At 40.6% G+C, this 23,818-nt stretch overlaps 1 protein-coding gene across 1 annotated transcript in view; it reads right to left on the reverse strand.

Moving 5' to 3' along the window:
* The window catches only part of zdhhc17 (zinc finger DHHC-type palmitoyltransferase 17), a 36,593-nt gene that overhangs the window by 12,232 nt on the left and 543 nt on the right, over positions 1–23,818 (reverse strand). Inside the window, exons 2-9 of the mRNA XM_068717038.1 lie at positions 11,483–11,586; positions 10,101–10,223; positions 8,750–8,827; positions 4,266–4,410; positions 3,850–3,914; positions 1,875–2,037; positions 1,637–1,762; positions 59–201 (exon numbers count right to left, since the gene is read on the reverse strand). Coding sequence (XP_068573139.1) covers positions 59–201; positions 1,637–1,762; positions 1,875–2,037; positions 3,850–3,914; positions 4,266–4,410; positions 8,750–8,827; positions 10,101–10,223; positions 11,483–11,586 — 947 coding nt within the window. The remainder of the gene's footprint in view (positions 1–58; positions 202–1,636; positions 1,763–1,874; positions 2,038–3,849; positions 3,915–4,265; positions 4,411–8,749; positions 8,828–10,100; positions 10,224–11,482; positions 11,587–23,818) is intronic.

The raw sequence follows: 23,818 nt of genomic DNA on the forward strand, positions 1-23,818 counted from the left end.
TGTGTATATGCTAGTGTATGGGTGTGTTATCTTTGTCTTTCATGGAATTGAGGCGTACTTGGAGAGGCACTGCACGGTGACCCAGACGCTGGCGTACATAAGGCCCTTGATCAGCCAAGAGTCGATGTCCAGGTCAGCGATGAAACCAACCAGCCAGATGACCAGAAAGGGTGTTGCCAGCATCACCTTCTGCCTAAACTCCTGCAGGAGGAGGAGAGGAAGGAGACAGAAAGGGGACGATAGAAGAACAAACAGCAGGGTAGGAGGTATAGGAGGAGAGGAGAGATGTAGTAGAGGTGGTGAAAATGAAGGCATAGAAAGAAGGTGGAATGGTGGGAAAAACAAGGTGAAAGACAAAGCATTTGGGGGAGACAGAGAAAATGAAGATTGATAAGAAACAGGGAAGTTGGCAAGAGATGAGACGAGACAAAAATGGAAAACACAGATGAGATTTTTACAAGCAGGAAGGAGTCCCATTGAGCTTCGTAAAAGTAAAAATATATCCTATAATTCACATCAGCCAGGGTAATGAATCATGACCATAAACATCTCTCAACTGGCTGATCAGAAACATTGTACACATTTACAATAGTTTCTATTTGAGGCGAGAGTGCAAACAGCAGTTTGCTTTGAATATTAGAAGAGTTATCGGAGAAATCACTGCGAAATAGTCATGACTCAAAGGTTCATGGTTAAAAAATAAGCAAATAAAATGTTTATACAAATCAAGCATTACATCCTTTTATAGCTATTTGTACTGAATCACATTTGTCTCTCTCAGCTGTGGAGATATAAAGAAAGGTAAACAGCAAATCAGACAAGTTAGATGTATTCTACAAATCTAGACACAGCCTGTAAAGCTCTACTCACTACAGCACTGGGCCTGACACTAGGGATCTGGACTAAAGGTGAGGCAAACCTCAGATGGGCATCAATTCTAGTCATGTTTACATGCTAACTTACAGTCTCATGCTAAAAGTTACCTTTATTAACTAATAACATCCCAGCAGACAAGTGAAAAGACGACAAGAGTTAAAAACAGTTTTAAGTAGCAACAACAACAAGTTTATGCATGCACGATCTTTAATATTTCTGAAAACAAAATCAGCATAGAAACATTCTGAGACAATCACAAACCAACCACAGATGTTGGTATGTTTTATGCTGGCAGGTAAGCAAGTAATTATCTTCAAAGTTCAAAGCTTGAGTAGAAGAGGTTATTTATCAAGATGCATGTCAAGTGTCACTGTGGTGACTAGACGCCATAAAAGTTGCCCCTGTATTTTCCGGTGGTTGTAATATCAGACATAACCCGTCATTTAAGTCATCTCCTCCCTGTCAGACTGTCTGATCGGGGGCCGGCTTTGGACTAAAAGCTAATCACAACCCCAGACAAGCTGTGATGCTGCAGCAGTGCAATGGTTCAGTGTGGACAGGCTGGTCTGAGCATGTCTGTCTGAACTGAGACAGAGGCAGGCCATCAAACGGGGAGACACAAAAGGTGTGCCTGTCCTTACGGATTCCGTCTATTGGTTCAAATTCTTCTACTCCATGCCTGCCTGCCCAATCTCTTTCGATGTATAATGTAATGTATTTGAGCATGTGTGTTTGTGTTTCTGTGTGTCTGAATGTGTACCTTGTCCATCTTCAGTCTTTTCAGGTATGATGGGCTGTCGTAGCCTTTGGCTTGCCGCGCTTCCTGTAAGTGATTGATCATCCAAACGTTCTTCCTTTGCTTGGCGAGATCTAGCGGTGTTTCGCCCTAAAAACAAACAGCACAACGGTCTATAAAAATCTACCATTCCAAAAAGCTCTGGGTAAATCCAAGTAATATAGCAGTACAGGCACACAAAGACGGTGGATCAAGGCGTTACCTTGATGTTCTGTGCATCGACGTTAGCGTTGGCATCCAGCAGCAGGCTGATGACGGTGGTGTTGCCGGCCAGTACGGCCCAGTGGAGCGCCGTGTTCTTGTGATATTTGTCGCCCAGGTTGACAGAGACGTTGAAGGTCAGTAGCAGCCGGGTGGGATCCACGCTGTTGCACAAGGGAGGAAAATCCAGTCAAACATGCCGGCTCGTCACACGGACAAAGATAACGGGAAGGTGATCACAAAAAAAAGGACAATTGGAAAAGTTAAGGATTTGAATCTGGCTCATATCTAACACTTTATAACCAAACTTCATTGGTTTAAAGCAGGGGTATTTAATTAACATTCCAAAAGGTCCAGATAGAGAAAATCTCCTCGGGCAAAGGTCCGGAACATTACAATAATATCTAACTTGCGCTATTTAGTGCCATATATATATATTCAAGAAGCCTAGTAGTAGTAACAACGTCTCTGTGGAGCCAACAACTGTCAAATCAAATAAAGAAAGTACACATCAATTATATTTTAACAATTATTATTCTCAGTTTTCAAATTTAAGTGGATGGATTATAAATAATACATAAAAATACATAAATAAATGTTCTTCTCATTTCAAGTAAAATAAGGGCTGGATTAAAGAATAACTGACATAACAGAAAGCTTTTGAAAAATGTGCATCTTAATAGCAGACCATCTCAAGGTGTCACTCAGAGAGAACCAGGACATTCTGATGTAGCATTTCAAAATTAAAACCCTTCCAAATCGCATGCATGAGCTAACTTCAAATCACATTCATGAGACAATTTGTCTAATTTCAGATTAGATTTTAGAGGAAATGGTGCATAGTTACAAAATCATTTCACCTCAGGTTAAAATGAAGTAATTCATTTTAGAAAAATTTATTTCACTGAATTGCCCTGCAGCTTTAAATTCAGTTAATTCAGGTGTGAAGTGATGTCAATCAAAAAAGCCACATTATTATATTTTTTTCATCTTCTAACAAGAAAAATGTGTGAGCATGGACTTTATCTGTGGTTATTAAACTACTTGTTTCAGCTCTATTATCTCTGTTAACATCATAGTTGGTCAGTGAATTAACCTGTTAGGATTCTGATCATATTGGGCTCTTAGGTTGTTTATTATCTGTGACTTCATTTCAGATGTGAGTGGGTACGTTTGCTCAAAAGAGTTGTGCTTTGTCTCGTAGTGACGCTTCACATTACCGCTTTCAATAATCGCCACGGTCTCTGAACATATGAGACACACTGGTTTTAAACTGTCCGTGGGAAGAATTAACCTATAAGAGTCTGTTCATTGTTGGTTAAAGACTCTGGTCACTTCTCTCTCTTTGGAGAACGTCATGTGAAATAAGTTCTCTGACTCACGTAATAATTCTTCTACTCCTCGTTCTCTTTCCGGGTCCGCCTATTAGTGACCCCTGGTTTAAAGTGACAGTGTGCAGGATTTGGTGACATGCAGCAGTGTGGTTGCAGATTGCAACCATGCAGCAGTGTGGTTGCAGATTGCAACCAACTGAGCACTACTACTACTACTACTGCCGCTGTTTCACAAGCGTGTCGGATAATTACGGTGGCCTTAGGGAGGACGTAAAAACCCAAAGATATTCAGTTTACTATCAAGTATGACAAAAAAACATAACATTTAAGCACATTTAAGAAGCTGGAATCAGATTTTTTGCTGCTAATGGGTCATTAAGTACATTTTTAAATGAAGGCCCAGACAAAAAAAGGCTGATCAGGGAATATTCAGAAGAAGCTGACTTGTTTCTGTGTTTGGAGTCTGTCTGATGAATGTCGACTCATTTATGCATGAGCAAGTTGTGCGTGTGGCTGCAGTCAGCAGAAACAAGCTTGAGCTTGCGCGTGGTACAGTGGTAACTGTTGGTGTTTAAGAGGTTTGAGCTTGAAATGAATCACAGAGCTGTAGCTGCAAAACTCACAAATTACACACGTACTCACCTGTGTGTCCTGTAAGCCGCCCACATTAGAGGAGTCATGCCGTTCTGATCCATCATGTCCACATCCTGATATAGAGGAAAGATGCAATCAAAAAACTTAAGGAGTGAGGTGGAAAAGAGAAGCAATGGGGCTCCCCCTACTGGAGAGGACTGGTGCCAATTTATTTCAAAACACAGACTAGTCCTCAGGTGGCTGACAAAACCCAAATGACACAGACACAAACAGGAAAAACAGATATGTTGCTATCACAGCAACATCTATCTCTGTCTTTAAAAACAGCCTGGCGACCTGCATTAAACTTCCTAAAGGCCCCCCCGTCACACAAGCACCTTTGCTGTTGTGAAAAGCACCATTTTGTGTATTTGAAGATCATACTCTCTTCCTGACGAATGAGCCGCAGTGTCGGCGTTTCCTACCTGTCCTTTGGCGATGAGGTAGGCCACGATGGAGGTGTGGCCGAACTGCGCGGCCAGATGAACGCAGCTGCAGCCTTCGCCGTCGATCAAAGATGGGTCGGCGCCATACTTCATGAGCTGCACCACCATGGATAGATGGCCTTGTCTGGGAGGAGATGAGCGCAAAACAAAAGGACACTTCTTATTCCGACAACTCGCTACTCAAAGAATAACATCTTTTAAAATGAACAGTGGTGTGCTCTGATTTCCTTTGAGCTTTAGTGAACATGTTTTTATGTCTTTATGCTGCAGGATGCTTTGTAGTTTGGTGAGAATAGCCGGTGACAAGCAGGAACAAATAACTCCTGTCTTTCTCCTGAAAAGGCCAAAGCCATTTTCACTTGATCGCACATTTAGATGCTGAGTGAGTTACTAGGCTTAAACTCAACAGTCCAAAGATCAGGGTCTCATTTAATCCGGCTGCTGTTAAACTGCCATATTTGCACGTGAAATGATGTAGCCTCATATGCTGCCGCGACATCGAGAGACTGACTCCCTGCTTTTATCGCTTGATGTTTGTCTCTGCGGTGTAGCGGGTGATTTGTTACATGCTTTTATTGCATATAGCATATTGAGTTTTCAAAATGTATTATTATTACTAACCTTATCGGCAAGGTAAACCTCCACCTGCAGGACTATAATGACTGGTAAAAATTTAGAATAAATGCAATGTCAGATTTATTTCAAGTGAGAACTGTGTTCTAGGATTTTCACTTATTTGCTGCGTGTAAACGTGAGCAGACAAAACACCCGGCGTTTCCAGCATGTGTCTAAACGGCTGTGGTCACACAGACTAGATGAGGCTGGGGGGCTTTTAAAGGTCACCGGCGGGTGAAGGCTGGGTGGTGTGGAGGTGGAGGGAGATACATGACTCCTGAGTGTGTGTGTGTGTGTGTGTGTGTGTGTGTGTGTGTGTGTGTGTGTGTGTGTGTGTGTATGGCGTTGATGGTGTGGATCCCCGTGTGTCAAAAGTATCAATAATTCAGGACGAGGAGCGCTTCATGCCCCCCCACTGTCTGCTTGGGAGAGATGTTGGCGAGCCCTGTCCCTTCTCAACCCTTACATTATGACTGAGTGAGCATTACAAAAAGGAATTAAAGCTGCAAGCAGCATTGATCGGGCCCTCGCAACTTCACGCACGTCGAGGGTACTGGCAGGACTCTGGTTGACGCGGCCATGCATTTCTGTGACCATCATACATTGCGTGCACGAGTTAAACAGTATTTCCTGCCTCAACCAGCAGCGTAGCAAGATCATGTTGCCAGGTCTTAAGCCTCAAATGTTTTGAGTGTACCTCCGATACAATCATAAATGTAAGCCTGTTAAGATCATTAAGAAAATAAATGTGTGAATGTGTTTCAGTGTTTATAAAATAACAGACTGTCAGTTTACTGGGATGGGGTTCAACTCCCTGCAGTGTCCTGCTGATTGTATTTGAACTTACATGAAAGTTAACAGAGCAGTATTGTCATTTACTTTTACTTGAACACTTTAATGTAACACTGTTTTCATTTTAAGCTCTTCTATAACTTTAGATTGTAGTGTGAAGCATTCATTGTAACATTTAACGTGACTTTCATGTAGAAGTTCTGGACAGATCATTTATACTAATGCCCACTGACATGGTTTGAGAACCACTGTTGTCTAACTTTTGCTCTCCATGCATCTTAGTTTGCACATATTTAGATCAGAGAAGTCTTTTTCTCATGGTGTGCACACGAACCCTTTAAATAAATTCAGTGTTTGGGCTGCTGTAATTAAAGAATCCTGCTTACTTCTGTGGTTGCCAGTAGGTGGTGCTATGACTATAAGTTAATATTGGCATGCAAAAGTCCTAAAATCATGACGGTAATCAAGCATGTCAAGTTTGGGACAGTTTTGTCAAAGTACAGTTGAGTTACAACAGCTTGGTGGATGATGGCGAACCATGTAAAATGGCTGCTACACCAAGTCCATGTTGTTTGATGAAACCTCAAGCTTTTAGTAACTTTTAATCGCTAAGGTCTTCAGATTGTTCTGACCAAATTCTAAGTTGATCGGATTAATTCCCTAGGAGGAGTTCGTAGTACAGCACATGGAAATGGAAAAAAACAGGAGAAATTCATACAAAATTCAAAATGGCTGACTTCCGGTTGGGTTTAGAGCATGAACCCCGAAGACTTTTTGTTAAGTCTACATGTGATACATCTGCTAACCAAATTTTATACAGCTAGGTGAAACGTACTGCAAGGGCTGCATCGTCAAAAAATTGAAGGGGGCGCTATCGAGCCAACTTGCCGCTCTGAAGCATTAAAATCACATCAGATAACTACATTCAGGATTTTAAATGTGTTTGACAAGTTTGGTTACGTTTTGAGCATTTTTAGCCCCTCAAAAACACTTTTGTTTTTCGTGGCGAAGAATGCGTCGCCACGGCAACGGCCTTTCACGAAACAACAACCTTTGAGTAACTTTTCATCACAAAGATCTTTAGATTGTACTGACCAAATTTGAAGTCGATCTGATTAATTCCCTAGGAGGAGTTCGTTAAAGTAGAGCGCCTGGAAATGTCTAAAACGACACTAGAAATTCATACAAATTTCAAAATGGCTGACTTCCGGTTGGGTTTAGGGCATGGCCCCAAGAGACTTTTATTTAAGTCCACATGTGATACATGTGCCTACCAAATTTTGTTAATCTATGTGAAACGTACTGCGAGGGCTGCTTCGTCGAAATTTTGTAGGGGGCGCTATTGAGCCGATTTAACACTCTGATTGAATAAAATCATATTATAGAACTACATTTTGGCCTTGTGATCTGTGTGTCAAGTTTGCTTGTGTTTTGAGCTTTTTTAACCTCTCCAAATGACCATCGTTTTTCACAGCGAAGACTGCGTTACCACGGCAACGGCGTTCGACGAAACATCAAAAGCTTAGAGAACTGGCATTATGAACTTCTTACATTTGTGTGGAACAAATTTGATGTTGATCTGATTTTCCAACTAAGAGAAACAAGCCAAAGTATAAAGACTTTAACTTACTGTTGCCAGTAGGTGGCGCTATGACTATGATTCAAAATTGGCTTGCAGATGTCTTCAGGCCTGGAGTTTAATCAAACATGGGAAATCTGGTAAAGATCTGATGATGCGGAGTCGAGTTACATCAGTTTATTCGTTCATGGCGAAGGATCGAAATTCGCAGAGCCGCCACGTCGCCACGCTTCGACAACTTCCTACAATTTTCACAATGAAGCATTATCAAGGTCTTAAGGCTTTTGTGACAAAATTTGAGAGGGATCCGATTAATCTGTGAGCAGTAGGGTGTCAAAGTACACAACCTATGACTTCCTGTTGCCACTAGGTGGCGCTATTACTATGATTCTAAATTGTCATATACATGTGTTCAGGGTCAGGATGTTATGACATCTGAGAAATTTGGAGCAGATTAGGCAATGTACAGCCGAGTTACAACAACTTCCTGTTTCATGGCGAATGGTGTTTTTTTGCCGCCACGCCACGGACACATAGTTCGATAACTTTTTGATCTTTGAGTATCGTTTCACTGCCAAGGTCTCAAGAGCATACTGACCAAATCTGAAGGCAATCGGGTTTAATCTCTAGGAGGAGTTCGTTAAAGTACGGCGCCTTGAAACGGTCCAAAAACGTCATCAAATTCAAAATGGCCGACTTCCTGTTTGGTTTAGGATATACCTCCTTTTGACTTTTTTGTACGTCCCATCACGTTCCACATACCTACCAAATTTCATACAGCTAGGTGAAACCCAAAGTTGGGGCTACTCTGTAGGGGGCGCTATCGAGCCAAAATGTCATGCCGCAGCTGGACACCCCAATAATACTGGAATTTTCACCACGATTGAATTTTGTGCCAAATTTCAAAAGATTCCCAGTATCCCAAGCACCTCCTTTTTGCGATGAAACTGGTACGATAATAATAATAATAATAATAATAATAATAATAAAAAACATTAGAATAACAATAGGTCCTCCGCTCCGACTACGTCGGTGCTCGGGCCCTAATAATAAACATTAGAATAACAATAGGTCCTCCGCTCCGACTACGTCGGTGCTCGGGCCCTAATAATAAAAAACATTAGAATAACAATAGGTCCTCCGCTCCGACTACGTCGGTGCTCGGGCCCTAATAAGACCCTCAGTCAAGCCGAGTCATAAATGTGTGCTTGTAGGAGGGATTTAGAACGAGACTCTGAAATGCAAAATAAATAATCATGTTAAAATGTTCTGGCGACCACAATGGGGAAGCTAACAAAGGTGTTTCTTAGATTCAGTTGCTTTCCGTTATCACGATTAGTGACATAAATTTTAAGGAACGAAAGGAAACATTTTATTAAGACATGAATTACATTTAAAATGATAATAAATAAGGGCTTTGTGGATTCCATATGTCCACCAAATGGCAGATGTGTTATCTGCAGTGAGTGTGTGTCACCTGGTGGCCCAGTGCAGAGGTGTGGAGTTGAGGTCTCCTCCCAGCTGGTCCACCACGGCTCCCTTTGATATGTAGTACCTGCACACACAAACACAATCGTCAGGGGGAACTTCATACCTTATCTATTTACCCAAGAATCTCATTTAGATCATCTAATACAGGTGTGGGCTGCAGAACTGGTTTAAAAACCACAATGGATAAGATTGTTGGCTGTTCTTCTGACAAAATACTAGGACCAGGAGCCCATAACAACTATACACAGTTGGTAACACCAAGCCAAAAACAGTTTCTGCACTGCAGCAGTCATGAAAAGCGGAGCTGAAACTAATCTGCAACTAATTTGGCGATCGATTAATCATTTCACTAATTTTTCAAGGAAAAAATGCCAAACATACTCTGGTTCTAGCTCCTCAGATGTGAGGATGTATCCGTTTTATGTAATTGTGACGTAATTTTGAGGTCTAAGAAAGAGTGATGAGTATTCCTACGCTTTTTTCTTCCAGTTTTACAATTTTGGAGACTAAACAATTAGCTGATTATTTGAGAAAATAATGACAGTACGGCTCTGATTGGTTGTTTATCTCTGTGCTCGATGGAGTCTTGCAAAAATAATGTTAGTAGCACTAAAAGGAGGCAGAGGAGCCAGATTTCTTCACAGATTATCTGTCTCATGTAGGATATGGTGACAGTTTGAGCAAATGTGAGAAAAACTGAAGTTGCCTATTGAAGCTTTACTTTATTTAAATATAGAGTACATGTTGGGAGTTCCACACTATCCTGCTGTCTTGATAAAAGGCAGGACTGCATTGACTGAGCTAAATACTAATTATGATCCTTGAAATCCTGTAACATTACCTATTTTAAGCAGTAATTAGTATTTACAGAGGAGGAGAACATTTCTGTTGTCTTCCACACCTTAAAACATTTGCAACATCAGCCAGTTCATTGCTGAATTTGCGCTATCCTTGTCTTCACTGAGCGACCTGAATCAAGCTAGGTCAAATCTCAGTGTGTGTTTAGAAACAGGGCCTCTGTTTTCCTCTGATGGGGGTAAAGGGCTCAGTGGAAAAGGGTTGTTAAACAACAACAAAGTACACAGGAAAAGCTGTCCAAGCAAAGAAAATTGTGTCCAAAACAAAAAGAAAAGCAGCTCCCACGTGTAACTTTTATTTAGGGTATGCTGGCTGAGTACACTTCTTTTTCCTGTCATCTTTGGCTTCATATTTCAAACTCACACTTAACTTGCATATCTCCAGCAATTCCTGGGATTTGGACTCAACAACCATCCAAGTCTCTAACCTCTCTGGTACTGTGCCACCACCAACTCCGTACAAAACATGACTGGACTCACTTGACCAAATCTATCCTGTTGTTGATGGCGGCCCAGTGAAGGAGTGTTACGTTTTCTTTGTCTGGCTGCCTAACATCGAAGCCCGCCTCCACCAGCTCCCTGCAGCGCTCGAAGATGCCGTACCTGAGGAAGAGGGGCGCAGAGGGATTAAAGTCTCCAGAAAAAACCTAGCCACAATGACAAAACACACACACACACACACACACACACACACACACAAAAGAACAGATACTCACACATGACACCCACACTGTGGCATGACTTGACACTGGCTGTCTTTAAGCAGATATTCCTGACCTCAAATCAACAACATAAATCTGTTGTTGACTAATGTTGTCTCCCACATCACGCTTCTGCTGTCTTATCAGGAAACATTTCCACATTTGTCCTCCTCTCATTATTCTCTGAGCTTGTGAATGACTTCTTTAATATATGCTGAATCAGACAACCACAGTCGAAAACATGGCGCCGTTAGATCCGGATTCAAAATATGTAGTGTTGTGATAACACAGAAGCTTATAAATTAACAAGTAAACATGCTGCCCTCCAGTAATGAAGTCACTTTTTTTCAGAAAGTCAAGAGCTTGAAAAGCAGGTTTGCCCACAGAAAAACAGAAAACGCCTGAATTACACCATTTATGCTAAGCTAACAGTTGTAAAAAAATAACTAGATATTATTATATTACATTACAGTCATTTAGCAGACGCTTTTTTTTATTATCCAAAGCGACTTACAATTCAGAATCTATCTATACACCGTAGGCACAGCTACTTTATTCTACATGTCTCATTTAAAATTTCGGCTCAAAATAAACTGTTTGAACTGAACAGATCCTGTAAAAAACATTAAATTCTGTGATTCTCAGCACAACTGGAAAGCCATGATCAACTTGGCTGACAGCAACAGGTCACGTGATAAAAACTCTGGACTGAACTGCAGGATTTTTACATAAAGCAGAGAGGAGAGGACAAGGGAGACAGTAAGTAGAGGTTGTACAATTGTAAATAGTTCAGTATGTATAGCATGTGGACCCACATTTTTTTTTAATCAAATATTGGTAACACTTGTGGGCACACAAATGTTGGATATATAGCTTCCATTGTTTTCCAATTTTTGTAAAATAAATTAGCAAAGAAATTCATTAGGGAAATAACATTGTTAATTTGAAGAGGTCATCACAGTTCCAAGCTACAGTGTGGATTTGGAATAAAAAGTTACAACCTTAATGACAACCTTCCTGAGACTAACCAGTGTAAGTTATGACACTGGCGAAACCAAACAAATCTATTCATCATTTTCTGAGGTTGCATCAAAATCTGACCACATAACCGAACGAGCCCAAAGCTTATATAACGTATATGTGGACATAAGCTCCACTCACTGTGTGGCTTTGACAATGTCCCAGGTGCTGTAGTCGTCCACATGGCTTTTACGGCTGACGTTCTCACTGTAGCCGTGGTTGAAATGACTCTGGGGTTTGATTTCCTGAAAAGGAGAACAAGAGACAGAAACACAGAGATAAAGATAAGTTGTTACGGTTGTGCTGCTTTATTAGATAATTCTTGGAACACACAAGAATGCTCTGGCATGTGGGATGCGGTTGCAGGTGTGTGTTATATACTTAATTTATGGGTCATTCTGTGTCATATCAGATAAAGGTTTTTGTTTGAACCCTATGTGCTATTTGAGAACAAAATTGAATTTTAAACATTTTAAAAGTTTTTTTTGGGGAATGTTGTCATGTCGTTCAGCATTTGTAGCCTACATCGTGATTGTACAGCTGAGTGAAAAATGACAGTGACAAGCGCAGCGTTTTTCCCAACGTTTTTTTCAACTCTCAGCAACCAGAAGAAAACAAACACCTAAGGTGCAGCGCTCAGTGCAGAATAGACGCACAGCGCCTCGCTCCCATTGCAAAGTTTTTAAAAAATAAAAAAAGTAAACAGCGATTGCTTGCCATCCCCTGTGGTTGGCTCGTCAATAGCGCAGGTTTTTTCAACATTGCAGTTATTGCGACAACCCTGATAACGTTCAATTGTGACAAGGGTTTCATAGGATATGAAGTTCAATGCAATCTCTTTAATCCCAAAAACATTAAATACTAACTAGAAAATGCATTTCCTGCTGAAAATGCGTTGGAATGCTGAAAGCTGAAATGAATTGCAAAAACACTGCTGAAAATACAGAAATGAGAGACTACCTGTCTGAAAAATGTTGAAGCCCGAAAGCATTTAAACTGCACTGCTGAAAACCCTTCTAGTTGAAATGTCTACCTATGGTGTCTGTAGCTGAAAGTATGAGAAAGAAGACTTTGAAAGTTGAAGAAGGTTAACAGGATTTGAAGATTTTCTCCATAGATACCACTTTGAAAACAAATTTCAAAAAGCTTAATAATTCAAAAAGTTTAAAGATTACAATTACGAAAAGTCATATCATCCCTCTCCTGAAAGAGCTGAACATTTTGATATTGAAACGGTTTCTGTGGCTTAAAAAATGTCAGCAGTAGTGATATTTGTAGTCGTAGTAAAAGTTGTAGTTGTAGTAAAAGTATTAGTAGCATTAGAGATATGTATAGTAGTAGTAGTAGTAGTAGTATTATTAGTAGAAGTTGTAGTCAAAGTAACATTAGTAATATTAGTAATTAAAGCTGCAAGCAGCATTGATCGGGCCCTCGCAACTTCACGCACGTCGAAGGTACTGGCAGGACTCTGGTTGACGCGGCCATGCATTTCTGTGACCATCATACATTGCGTGCACGAGTTAAACAGTATTTCCTGCCTCAACCAGCAGTGTGGCAAGATCATGTTGCCAGGTCTTAAGCCTCAAATGTTTTGAGTGTACCTCCGATACAATCATAAATGTAAGCCTGTTAAAATCATTAAGAGAATGAATATGTGTGAATGTGTTTCAGTGTTTATAAAATAACAGACTGTCAGTTTACTGGGATGGGGTTCAACTCCCTGCAGTGTCCTGCTGATTGTATTTGAACTTACATGAAAGTTAACAGAACAGTATTGTCATTTGCTTTTACTTTAACACTTAAATTTAACACTGTTTTCATTTTAAGCTCTTCTATAACTTTAGATTGTAGTGTGAAGCATTCATTGTAACATTTAACGTGATTTTCATGTAGAAGTTCTGGACAGATCATTTATACTAATGCCCACTGACATGGTTTGAGAACCACTGTTGTCTAACTTTTGCTCTCCATGCATCGTAGTTTGCACATATTTAGATCAGAGAAGTCTTTTTCTCATGGTGTGCACACGAACCCTTTAAATAAATTCAGTGTTTGGGCTGCTGTAATTAAAGAATCCTGCTTACTTCTGTGGTTGCCAGTAGGTGCTGCTATGACTATGAGTTAATATTGGCATGCAAAAGTCCTAAAATCATGACGGTAATCAAGCATGTCAAGTTTGGGACAGTTTTGTCAAAGCACAGTTGAGTTACAACAGCTTGGTGGATGATGGCGAACCATGTAAAATGGCCGCTACACCAAGTCCATGTTGTTTGATGAAACCTTTTAATCGCTACGGTCTTTAGATTGTTCTGACCAAATTCTAAGTTGATCGGATTAATTCCCTAGGAGGAATTCGTAGTACAGCACATGGAAATGGAAAAAAACAGGAGAAATTCATACAAAACTCAAAATGGCTGACTTCCGGTTGGGTTTAGAGCATGAACCCCGAAGACTTTTTGTTAAGTCTACATGTGATACATCTGCTAACCAAATTTTATACAGCTAGGTGAAACGTACTGCAAGGGCTGCATCGTCAAAAAATTGAAGGGGGCGCTATCGAGCCAACTTGCCGCTCTGAAGCATTAAAATCACATCAGATAACTACATTCAGGATTTTAAATGTGTTTGACAAGTTTGGTTACGTTTTGAGCATTTTTAGCCCCTCAAAAACACCTTTGTTTTTCATGGCGAGGAATGCATCGCCACGGCAACGGCATTTCACGAAACAACAAGCTTTGAGTAACTTTTAATCACAAAGGTCTTTAGATTGTTCTGACCAAATTCTAAGTTGATCTGATTAGTTCCCTGGGAGGAGTTCGTAGTGCAGCACCTGGAAAAGGAAATAAAACCACAAGAAATTCATACAAAATTCAAATTGGCTGACTTCCGGTTGGGTTTAGAGCATGGACCCCTAAGACTTTTTTTTAAGTCTACATGTGATACACCTGCTTACTCAATACTCAATAATAATAATAATAATAATAAGAAGAATAATAATAATAATAATAAAAAACATTAGAATAACAATAGGTCCTCCGCTCCGACTACGTCGGTGCTCGGGCCCTAATAATAATAAAAAACATTAGAATAACAATAGGTCCTCCGCTCCGACTACGTCGGTGCTCGGGCCCTAATCAGTAGGACACTGCAGGGAGTTGAACTCCATCCCAGTAACCTGACAGTCTGTTATGTTACAAATACTGAAGCACATTCACACGTTCATTTTCTTAATGATCTTAACAGGCTTACATTTATGATTGTATCGGAGGCACACTCAAAACATTTGAGGCTTAAGACCTGGCAACATGGTCTTGCTACGCTGCTGGTCGACGCAGGAAAAATCATCTAACTCGTGCACACAGTGTATGACGGTCACAGAAATGCATGGCCGCGTCAACCAGAGTCCTGCCAGTACCCTCGACGTGTGTGAAGTTGCGAGGGCCCGATCAATGCTGCTTGCAGCTTTAATTATTAGGGCCCGAGCACCGACGTAGTCGGAGTGGAGGACCTATTGTTATTCTAATGTTTTTTATTATTACTATTATTATTATTATCGTACCAGTTTCATCGCAAAAAGGAGGTGCTTGGGATACTGGGAATCTTTTGAAATTTGGCACAAAATTCAATCGTGGTGAAAATTCCAGTATTATTGGGGTGTCCAGCTGCGGCATGACATTTTGGCTCGATAGCGCCCCCTACAGAGTAGCCCCAACTTTGGGTTTCACCTAGCTGTATGAAATTTGGTAGGTTTGTGGAACGTGATGGGATGTACAAAAAAGTCAAAAGGAGGTATATCCTAAACCAAACAGGAAGTCGGCCATTTTGAATTTGATGACGTTTTTGGACCGTTTCAAGGCGCCGTACTTTAACGAACTCCTCCTAGAGATTAAACCCGATTGCCTTCAGATTTGGTCAGTATGCTCTTGAGACCTTGGCAGTGAAACGATACTCAAAGATCAAAAAGTTATCGAACTATGTGTCCGTGGCGTGGCGGCAAAAAAACACCATTCGCCATGAAACAGGAAGTTGTTGTAACTCGGCTGTACATTGCCTAATCTGCTCCAAATTTCTCATATGTCATAACATCCTGACCCTGAACACATGTATATGACAATTTAGAATCATAGTAATAGCGCCACCTAGTGGCAACAGGAAGTCATAGGTTGTGTACTTTGACACCCTACTGCTCACAGATTAATCGGATCCCTCTCAAATTTTGTCACAAAAGCCTTAAGACCTTGATAATGCTTCATTGTGAAAATTGTAGGAAGTTGTCGAAGCGTGGCGACGTGGCGGCTCTGCGAATTTCGATCCTTCGCCATGAACAAATAAACTGATGTAACTCGACTCCGCATCATCAGATCTTTACCAGATTTCACATGTTTGATTAAACTCCAGGCCTGAAGACATCTGCAAGCCAATTTTGAATCATAGTCATAGCGCCACCTACTGGCAACAGTAAGTTAAAGTCTTTATACTTTGGCTTGTTTCTCTTAGTTGGAAAATCAGATCAACATCAAATTTGTTCCACACAAATGTAAGAAGTTCATAATGCCAGTTCTCTAAGCTTTTGATGTTTCGTCGAACGCCGTTGCCGTGGTAACGCAGTCTTCGCCGTGAAAAACGATGGTCATTTGGAGAGGTTAAAGAAGCTCGAAACACAAGCAAACTTGACACACAGATCACAAGGCCAAAATGTAGTTCTATAATATGATTTTATTCAATCGGAGTGTTAAATCGGCTCAATAGCGCCCCCTACAAAATTTCGACGAAGCAGCCCTCGCAGTACGTTTCACATAGATTAACAAAATTTGGTAGGCACATGTATCACATGTGGACTTAAATAAAAGTCTCTTGGGGCCATGCCCTAAACCCAACCGGAAGTCAGCCATTTTGAATTTAGTCTGAATTTCTAGTGTTGTTTTTTCAATTTCCAGGCGCTCTACTTTAACAAACTCCTCCAAGAGATTAAACCCGATTGCCTTCAGATTTGGTCAGTATGCTCTTGAGACCTTGGCAGTGAAACGATACTCAAAGATCAAAAAGTTATCGAACTATGTGTCCGTGGCGTGGCGGTAAAAAAACACCATTCGCCATGAAACAGGAAGTTGTTGTAACTCGGCTGTACATTGCCTAATCTGCTCCAAATTTCTCAGATGTCATAACATCCTGACCCTGAACACATGTATATGACAATTTTGAATCATAGTCATAGCGCCACCTACTGACAACAGTAAGTTAAAGTCTTTATACTTTGGCTTGTTTCTCTTAGTTGGAAAATCAGATCAACATCAAATTTGTTCCACACAAATGTAAGAAGTTCATAATGCCAGTTCTCCAAGCTTTTGATGTTTTGTCGAACGCCGTTGCCGTGGTAACGCAGTCTTCGCCGTGAAAAACGATGGTCATTTGGAGAGGTTAAAAAAGCTCGAAACACAAGCAAACTTGACACACAGATCACAAGGCCAAAATGTAGTTATATAATATGATTTTATTCAATCAGAGTGTTAAATCGGCTCAATAGCGCCCCCTACAAAATGTCGACGAAGCAGCCCTCGCAGTACGTTTCACATAGAATAACAAAATTTGGTAGGCACATGTATCACATGTGGACTTAAATAAAAGTCTCTTGGGGCCATGCCCTAAACCCAACCGGAAGTCAGCCATTTTGAATTTAGTCTGAATTTCTAGTGTCGTTTTTGCAATTTCCAGGCGCTCTACTTTAACAAACTCCTCCCAGGGAATTAATCAGATCAACTTAGAATTTGGTCAGAACAATCTAAAGACCTTTGTGATTAAAAGTTACTCAAAGCTTGTTGTTTCGTGAAATGCCGTTGCCGTGGCGATGCATTCCTCGCCATGAAAAACAAAGGTGTTTTTGAGGGGCTAAAAATACTCAAAACAAAATCAAACTTGTCACACACATTTAAAATCCTGAATGTAGTTATCTGATGTGATTTTAAGTTGGCTCGATAGCGCCCCCTACAATATTTCGACGATGCAGCCTTCGCTGTACGTTTCACCGAGATGTATGAAATTAAGTAAGCAGGTGTATCACATGTAGACTTAAAAAAAAGTCTTAGGGGTCCATGCTCTAAACCCAACCGGAAGTCAGCCAATTTTAATTTTGTATGAATTTCTTGTGGTTTTATTTCCTTTTCCAGGTGCTGCACTACGAACTTCTCCTAGGGAAATAATCCGATCATCTTAGAATTTGGTCAGAACAACCAAAAGACCTTAACGATTAAAAGTTACTAAAAGCTTGATGTTTCATCGGATAACATGGACTTGGTGTAGCGTCAATTTTACATGATTCGCCATCATCCATCAAGTTTTTGTAACTCAACCTTACTTTGTCAAAACTGCCCCAAACTTGACATGCTTGATTGCTGTCGTGATTTTTGGACTTCTGCATGCCAATATTAACTCATAGTCATAGCGCCACCTACTGGCAACCACGGACGTAAACAGAATTCTATAATAACAGCGGCCCAAACAGGGTTTGTGGGCACACCATGAGAAAAAGACTTCTCTGATCTAAATATGTGCAAACTAAGATTCTTGGAGAACAAAAGTTAATCAACAGTGGTTCTCAAACCATGTCAGTGGGCATTAGTATAAATGATCTGTCCAGAGCTTCTACATGAAAATCACGTTAAATGTTACAATGAATGCTTCACACTACAATCTAAAGTTATAGAAGAGCTTAAAATGAAAACAGTGTTAAATTAAAGTGTTAAAGTAAAGCAAATGACAATACTGCTCTGTTAACTTTCATGTAAGTTCAAATACAATCAGCAGGACACTGCAGGGAGTTGAACCCCATCCCAGTAAACTGACGGTCTGTTATTTTATAAACACTGAAACACATTCACACATATTCATTTTCTTAATGATCTTAACAGGCTTACATTTATGATTGTATCGGAGGTACACTCAAAACATTTGAGGCTTAAGACCTGGCAACATGATCTTGCTACGCTGCTGGTTGAGGCAGGAAATATAGTTTAACTCGTGCACGCAGTTTATGATTGTCACAGAAATGCATGGCCGCGTCAACCAGAGTCCTGCCAGTACCCTCGACGTGCGTGAAGTTGCGAGGGCCCGATCAATGCTGCTTGCAGCTTTAATTATCCCTGTTTTTCTTTTAAGACGTCAAAGCTGCCAGCAGGCGTTCCTACTTCTCACAGCCAAGTTTTGGTCATTTGCAAATCCATACGATCTGTTTCAACTACCCCATGTGCTATTCAGACTAGATTGGCTGCCAGAGAAAAGTGAGAGTAACTCAAGTATGAGCGTGACTGTGCAGAGTCTTTTTCCTATGGCGGACTGACAAACAGGAAAAATGTGTTCTTCATCTGGATATGCAATTGAGGGGAAACGGTTTCCCATGTCTTTCCAGGGACAGGACGAAGACATCCTGGCTCTAAACCCACAGACAGCAGTGGTTCAATCATTCTTTCTCCATCTCAACCTTCCACGGAGATAACCTTTGACCCCTTACCAGTCACAGCAGCCCCACTCTCTCTGTTTATTTCCCTACTGCAATCTAAAAAGCTGATGATGACATTTGTAACTGTACTGATGTGTATTTCTCCAGACTAGGGATGCACCAATCTGTCTTTTTTTAGTCCTGATACCATTAGCGATACCTGCGCTTTGGGTATCAGCCGATGCCGGGTACAGATCCGATATCAGTGTGGTCATCAGTTATCAGGAACTGGTTAATCCAGCACGTGATCTGGAGCACACAGCAGGAAGCAGGAGCTTCTTAGCAGCCTGGAGATGATGTTCATCACTACATGTAGGCTGTTGAAGCGATATGGACGTACGTACATATATATACACACACATTCATACAGAATATACACGCTAGTTTAAGCTACCTTGTCGTGCCATGACTCCACGTTATCACTTAACTGTCCATATATTCATATCTGACAAAATTGTAACAACACTTTGTAGATCCCAGTTCTCATCCGTGAATGAATGACCAATTATATTTACTGCACACATTATGGAAATATTCAAGTGTATAATTACGTTTTAAGAAGGTAAAGGGCTAAAAGCTGACAGAAGAGCAGCTATTGATCTAACGAATCCCTTGAAAAGCAAGCTCATGGCCTCCACAATTAAAACTCCAGAAACAAATAGCCTTACAAGGAAAATGTAGGTCTGCATAAGAAGAACAAACAGATATTGTGCTGGAGCAGAAGGTTCAGGACCTCCTGCAGAAAATCGCCAGGCAAGAACCACCTGGAAGAGAAACGTGGGAAAAAGGCTGGAGGAGAACAATGCCTTGACCCAACAATACCTTTCTATGGAACGATTAGGAAAAAAGGATGGGGGCCCGAATATGCAACATTAAAAGCCGGAACATCAGCCCAGATGGACCACAATTACAACCTCCAATGCAGAAGCCAAGATTTGAAAGAATACGAAAATGTGAAACCTTGGTTCAACAAAAATTCTAACATCAAAGCTCAGATGGTTGCCCTCATGCGGCAATGTCAGTATGTTTACAGTAAGATCGCACAACAAAACTCTAATCAACTCAAATCTGCAGACGGCACCATTAGCCATGAGAACTCTTTTCTCTGCTAAAATATTGAGGTGCTTAACAAAGAGCTCCAGTATTTTGAAACTGTGAGGGGCAAACACAAAGCTGTACAGTTTTTGAGAAAATTAAAGGTAAAGTTAGCTAGAAATATGTGACAGCATTCATATTTTCCTCCTATTTGAACTGTCACAAAAAATACTGCTTATTAAAAATGGTGTTTGCAGTCAGATTAATACAGTGGCAATGAGCGCTTTTCGCTTCTTAATTATACACCTGCCTCCCGGTGATGCATAAAACAAATGGGAAAGGCAGCAGTGATCATATCCTCAATGCATGTTCGGTGAGGCAGCAGGCTTGGCTTTTGTCAATGGAGCTGGTCAGTGGGACATATGGCCACTCCTTGGAGGGGGGGGGGGGGAGATAACAATAATTATAATTATAATTTCAATAGTTCATCACTGCATGTGCAATGACTACTTTGCTGAGACTAGATGGCACTGTTATTGTGTTCTTCTTGCTGGCTGTGGCCGTAGCTCAACATCAGATTTGATCTGAAATGAGAGCCTTTACGAGGGACTAACTCAATACTCAAGGCACAGTTTACGTCCACGGAGGAAGCAGAGGGAGAAACTATTTTTTACGAGGGCATTAATGTGAACGCTCTAAGGAAACAGAATGCATGTTTTCCAGTTTATATCAAATCAAGTGCCTGAGCATGTGCCCTCCTTTATGTGCCTTCTATGAAAGAACACTCATTTGCATTTTCAAATGAGATTGGGAGCCGAGGTCATTTGTCCGTTACGTTCCTCGAGAGAGGAAGTGTTGGCATTCGACATGCTGAACTGGTTCAAAGGAAAAAAAACTTCTGATGCTCTAAATTCAGGTGCCAATACACAATACTTGCTGATTTGATTATCTACACATGTCATATTTAAATCTTCTGGCAATGTTCGCACTGTAAAATCATATTCTGTTAATCAAAAGAGCAGATTCAGAAAACTGAACAACACTTTATCAATGCTTATTAGAACAACCAGTTCTGGACTGGCATTCTGACAGAATGACGGGCAGATGATTCGCTCTCATCTGCGATATGATGTACTTTTGCAGGACGTGAACACTGTATGGATAAATTACAGCAGCCTCGTTCTCACCCACCTCCCGCGTGCTGTCCTGTGTGTGGGCTGAGGCTCGCCCCGATGCTCTTCACATTGTTTTTTTACAGCGCAAAAAACACGCTGCAATGGCAGGGAAATCCCCGATTTTAGAAAGGCTAAATTGAACACCAACATATACACAACACGGAGCTGATGCATGACAACTGGGAGGAGAGGAAGAGGGAGTGAGGCAGCGTATGGATGACCCATAACCAGAGTAACTATAGTTTCTAATAACGCAGGACAGTGAGGATGCAGACAATTCATACAGGAGACAAGCAAGGATCTACTGATGCGCATTCACCCCGGAGGTTCATATGATACAGTTTAAAACATATTCAAATTATATATACATTTATAATTTAAACTGCAGTTGAACAAAAGGCCTACAGCAACACCCTCTGTTCCAACAGTTTCCACCCTGATGCTTTAGACAACGTGTAAGCACAGTTATGGTCTTGTATATACACAGTTTGAACTAAATCCCATTTACTGTTTCTCTTGATTTACAATTTGAGTTGATTGAAAATTTTGTATTTAATGCCCCTCTTGCACAACAGGGGTCAATTACATAAAAATGTGTGTATTAAACATCAGTTAAGAATAACCAGCTACCTTTCTCTGCCTGTGTTTTTGCATCTGTATGCATAACAAGCACCGGCTCAGCCTCTAACACTGAATCCAGACAGACGAGACAACTCCACTGAGTTGGTCTGAGGTCTTGCGGACTTCCCGGCCAGGTCGAACTGGAATAAAGGAATCCCTAACAATTTATTGCATCAGGGAAACAAAGAACAGATGCTAATTACATTTCCATTAATTAGGAGATCCCTCTCTCTAGAGAAACTCAACTGAAGATGTCATGGAGGAAAGTGCCTCAACAGTTAGCGACGGGGTTGTGTCTGTTTACATCTGAATGGTATAGTGCCACAGAGAGGAAGAATGTTATCAATAATACTGATGAGTAGGACAGGGTGTGCAGACATGCAAGACCAATTACCTTTTGTAAACGGATCAATTAAGGTATTTCAGATTTGCATTTTATCCATTTAGGAAAGGCTATAATCTAGAATGATTTATAAGTGTGTTTAGAGTCTGTTTGGCCGGTCTGGAATAAATCCTTCAGACCATACAGTTACAGGGTGTACTAAAGCATGCTAATGCATGTATCAACACCTTCACTCTCACGTGCACACTTGCTGGTCTCTCTTTGTCAGGTTATAGGTTAAATTATTTATATTTTTAAATCAATAACAACATTAAATCAAATCATCTGTCAAAGATGTTGGTTCACCAGAGCAAAGTAAAGTCCAACCTGCATTCAACCTCAGTTGGGAGGGGTGTTAAATGACATATGTTGTCCGACTCAGTAAAACCTTTGTGGGTATAACTCAACTATTTCTGTTGTAAAGTGGTGTTAAGTTTCACTGCAGCATCTAAGGTAGAAACGGTGCTCATAATCTCAAAAAGAAACAAGGCTTTATCACATGTTATAATCAACAAACTTATTGTAAGATAAAGAATTGTAGAGTAACCTTACAAACTACTGTCTTCCACAGTCTAATTCTCCTTCCTTTGTGCAAACCAAACTTGACATAAACACCAGATTAACATACAGTACGTGCCTTCACAAAAGCAGCCCTCATGGACCACATTTTCCCATTATGGGGTCACGTATGAACTGAGAACCAATACCGCAGTAGAGGCAAATCTATATGTGACAATTTGACTGCTTAGGATGTAGCACTATTACAACTTAAGTTCCATAATTACATAATGTGTGAGCGGGACTTTTACTTTTTCAGTTATTTCATTAAACTGTTTGGATCACCAGCCAAAATAGCTACATGAACTCATCCGTCAGCACTTTCAGGACAGATGGGACATTAAAGATATGAATCAATTGAACTGCGCACTGCCAGGATTAACAGATACTGACCAAGCCTGAAGATAAAGTAACCCACTTAACCTGCTGGCTGCAAACCAACAAGCAAAACAGGACCACTGAGAGAAAAGCACACCAACCATCATTGAGGCAAACTGATGTATGCAACACAAGCTTTTCCTGATTATTAGTTCACCTGCAAAGCGCAGATAATAACAAATGATAACCAGGGTGCGTTCTATATGCAAAACCTAGCTCTATCCAGAACCACATAATGTATTGACTCTACTCTAATCCCACTCTGTAGCAAAGTACAGCACTATAAGCACGTGATGTAGAATAAATAAGAGGAAGTCATTGGAAGCCATTATATGGCTCTAGCATCATTTAAGTCACATGGAACTTAAATTATGTGCTGTAAAAACTAATTAAGATAGCTAACTTAGGCTCAATTAGGTTTACAACTTCATGCTAGCTAGGTGTCATTAGCTAACAATGTTGAAATGAATCGTTTTCAGCTGCAATGTGATTTCTTTCTTGAGTCATTGTTAAATAAAGAAAATGACTTCGACATTGTCCTTTATTGTTCATTGAAACTAATTTGTTTATCATGATTCGTATTCCTAGCATAACGATGCACAACAGTAATATGATAGAAACGACGAATGCTAGCTAACGTTAAATGACAACTTGGCAGATAACGTTAGGTTACTGTAAATCCCTTCCGAGAGGAACCTGTAACGTTGGGTTAGCTAACGTTAGCTGACAGTGACTTAAATATCCCATACGAAGACACGACTATCGTTTACAAGAAAACGTGTGATTTATTTTTTCATTCGTGTTTATTTCAACTTATTGTGATTGCCGACTGGACA

This window comes from Cebidichthys violaceus, unplaced genomic scaffold (genome assembly GCF_023349555.1).
Source record: "Cebidichthys violaceus isolate CVI_PGR_0920_01 unplaced genomic scaffold, fCebVio1.0.p SCAF_21, whole genome shotgun sequence".
NCBI lineage: Eukaryota > Metazoa > Chordata > Actinopteri > Perciformes > Stichaeidae > Cebidichthys > Cebidichthys violaceus.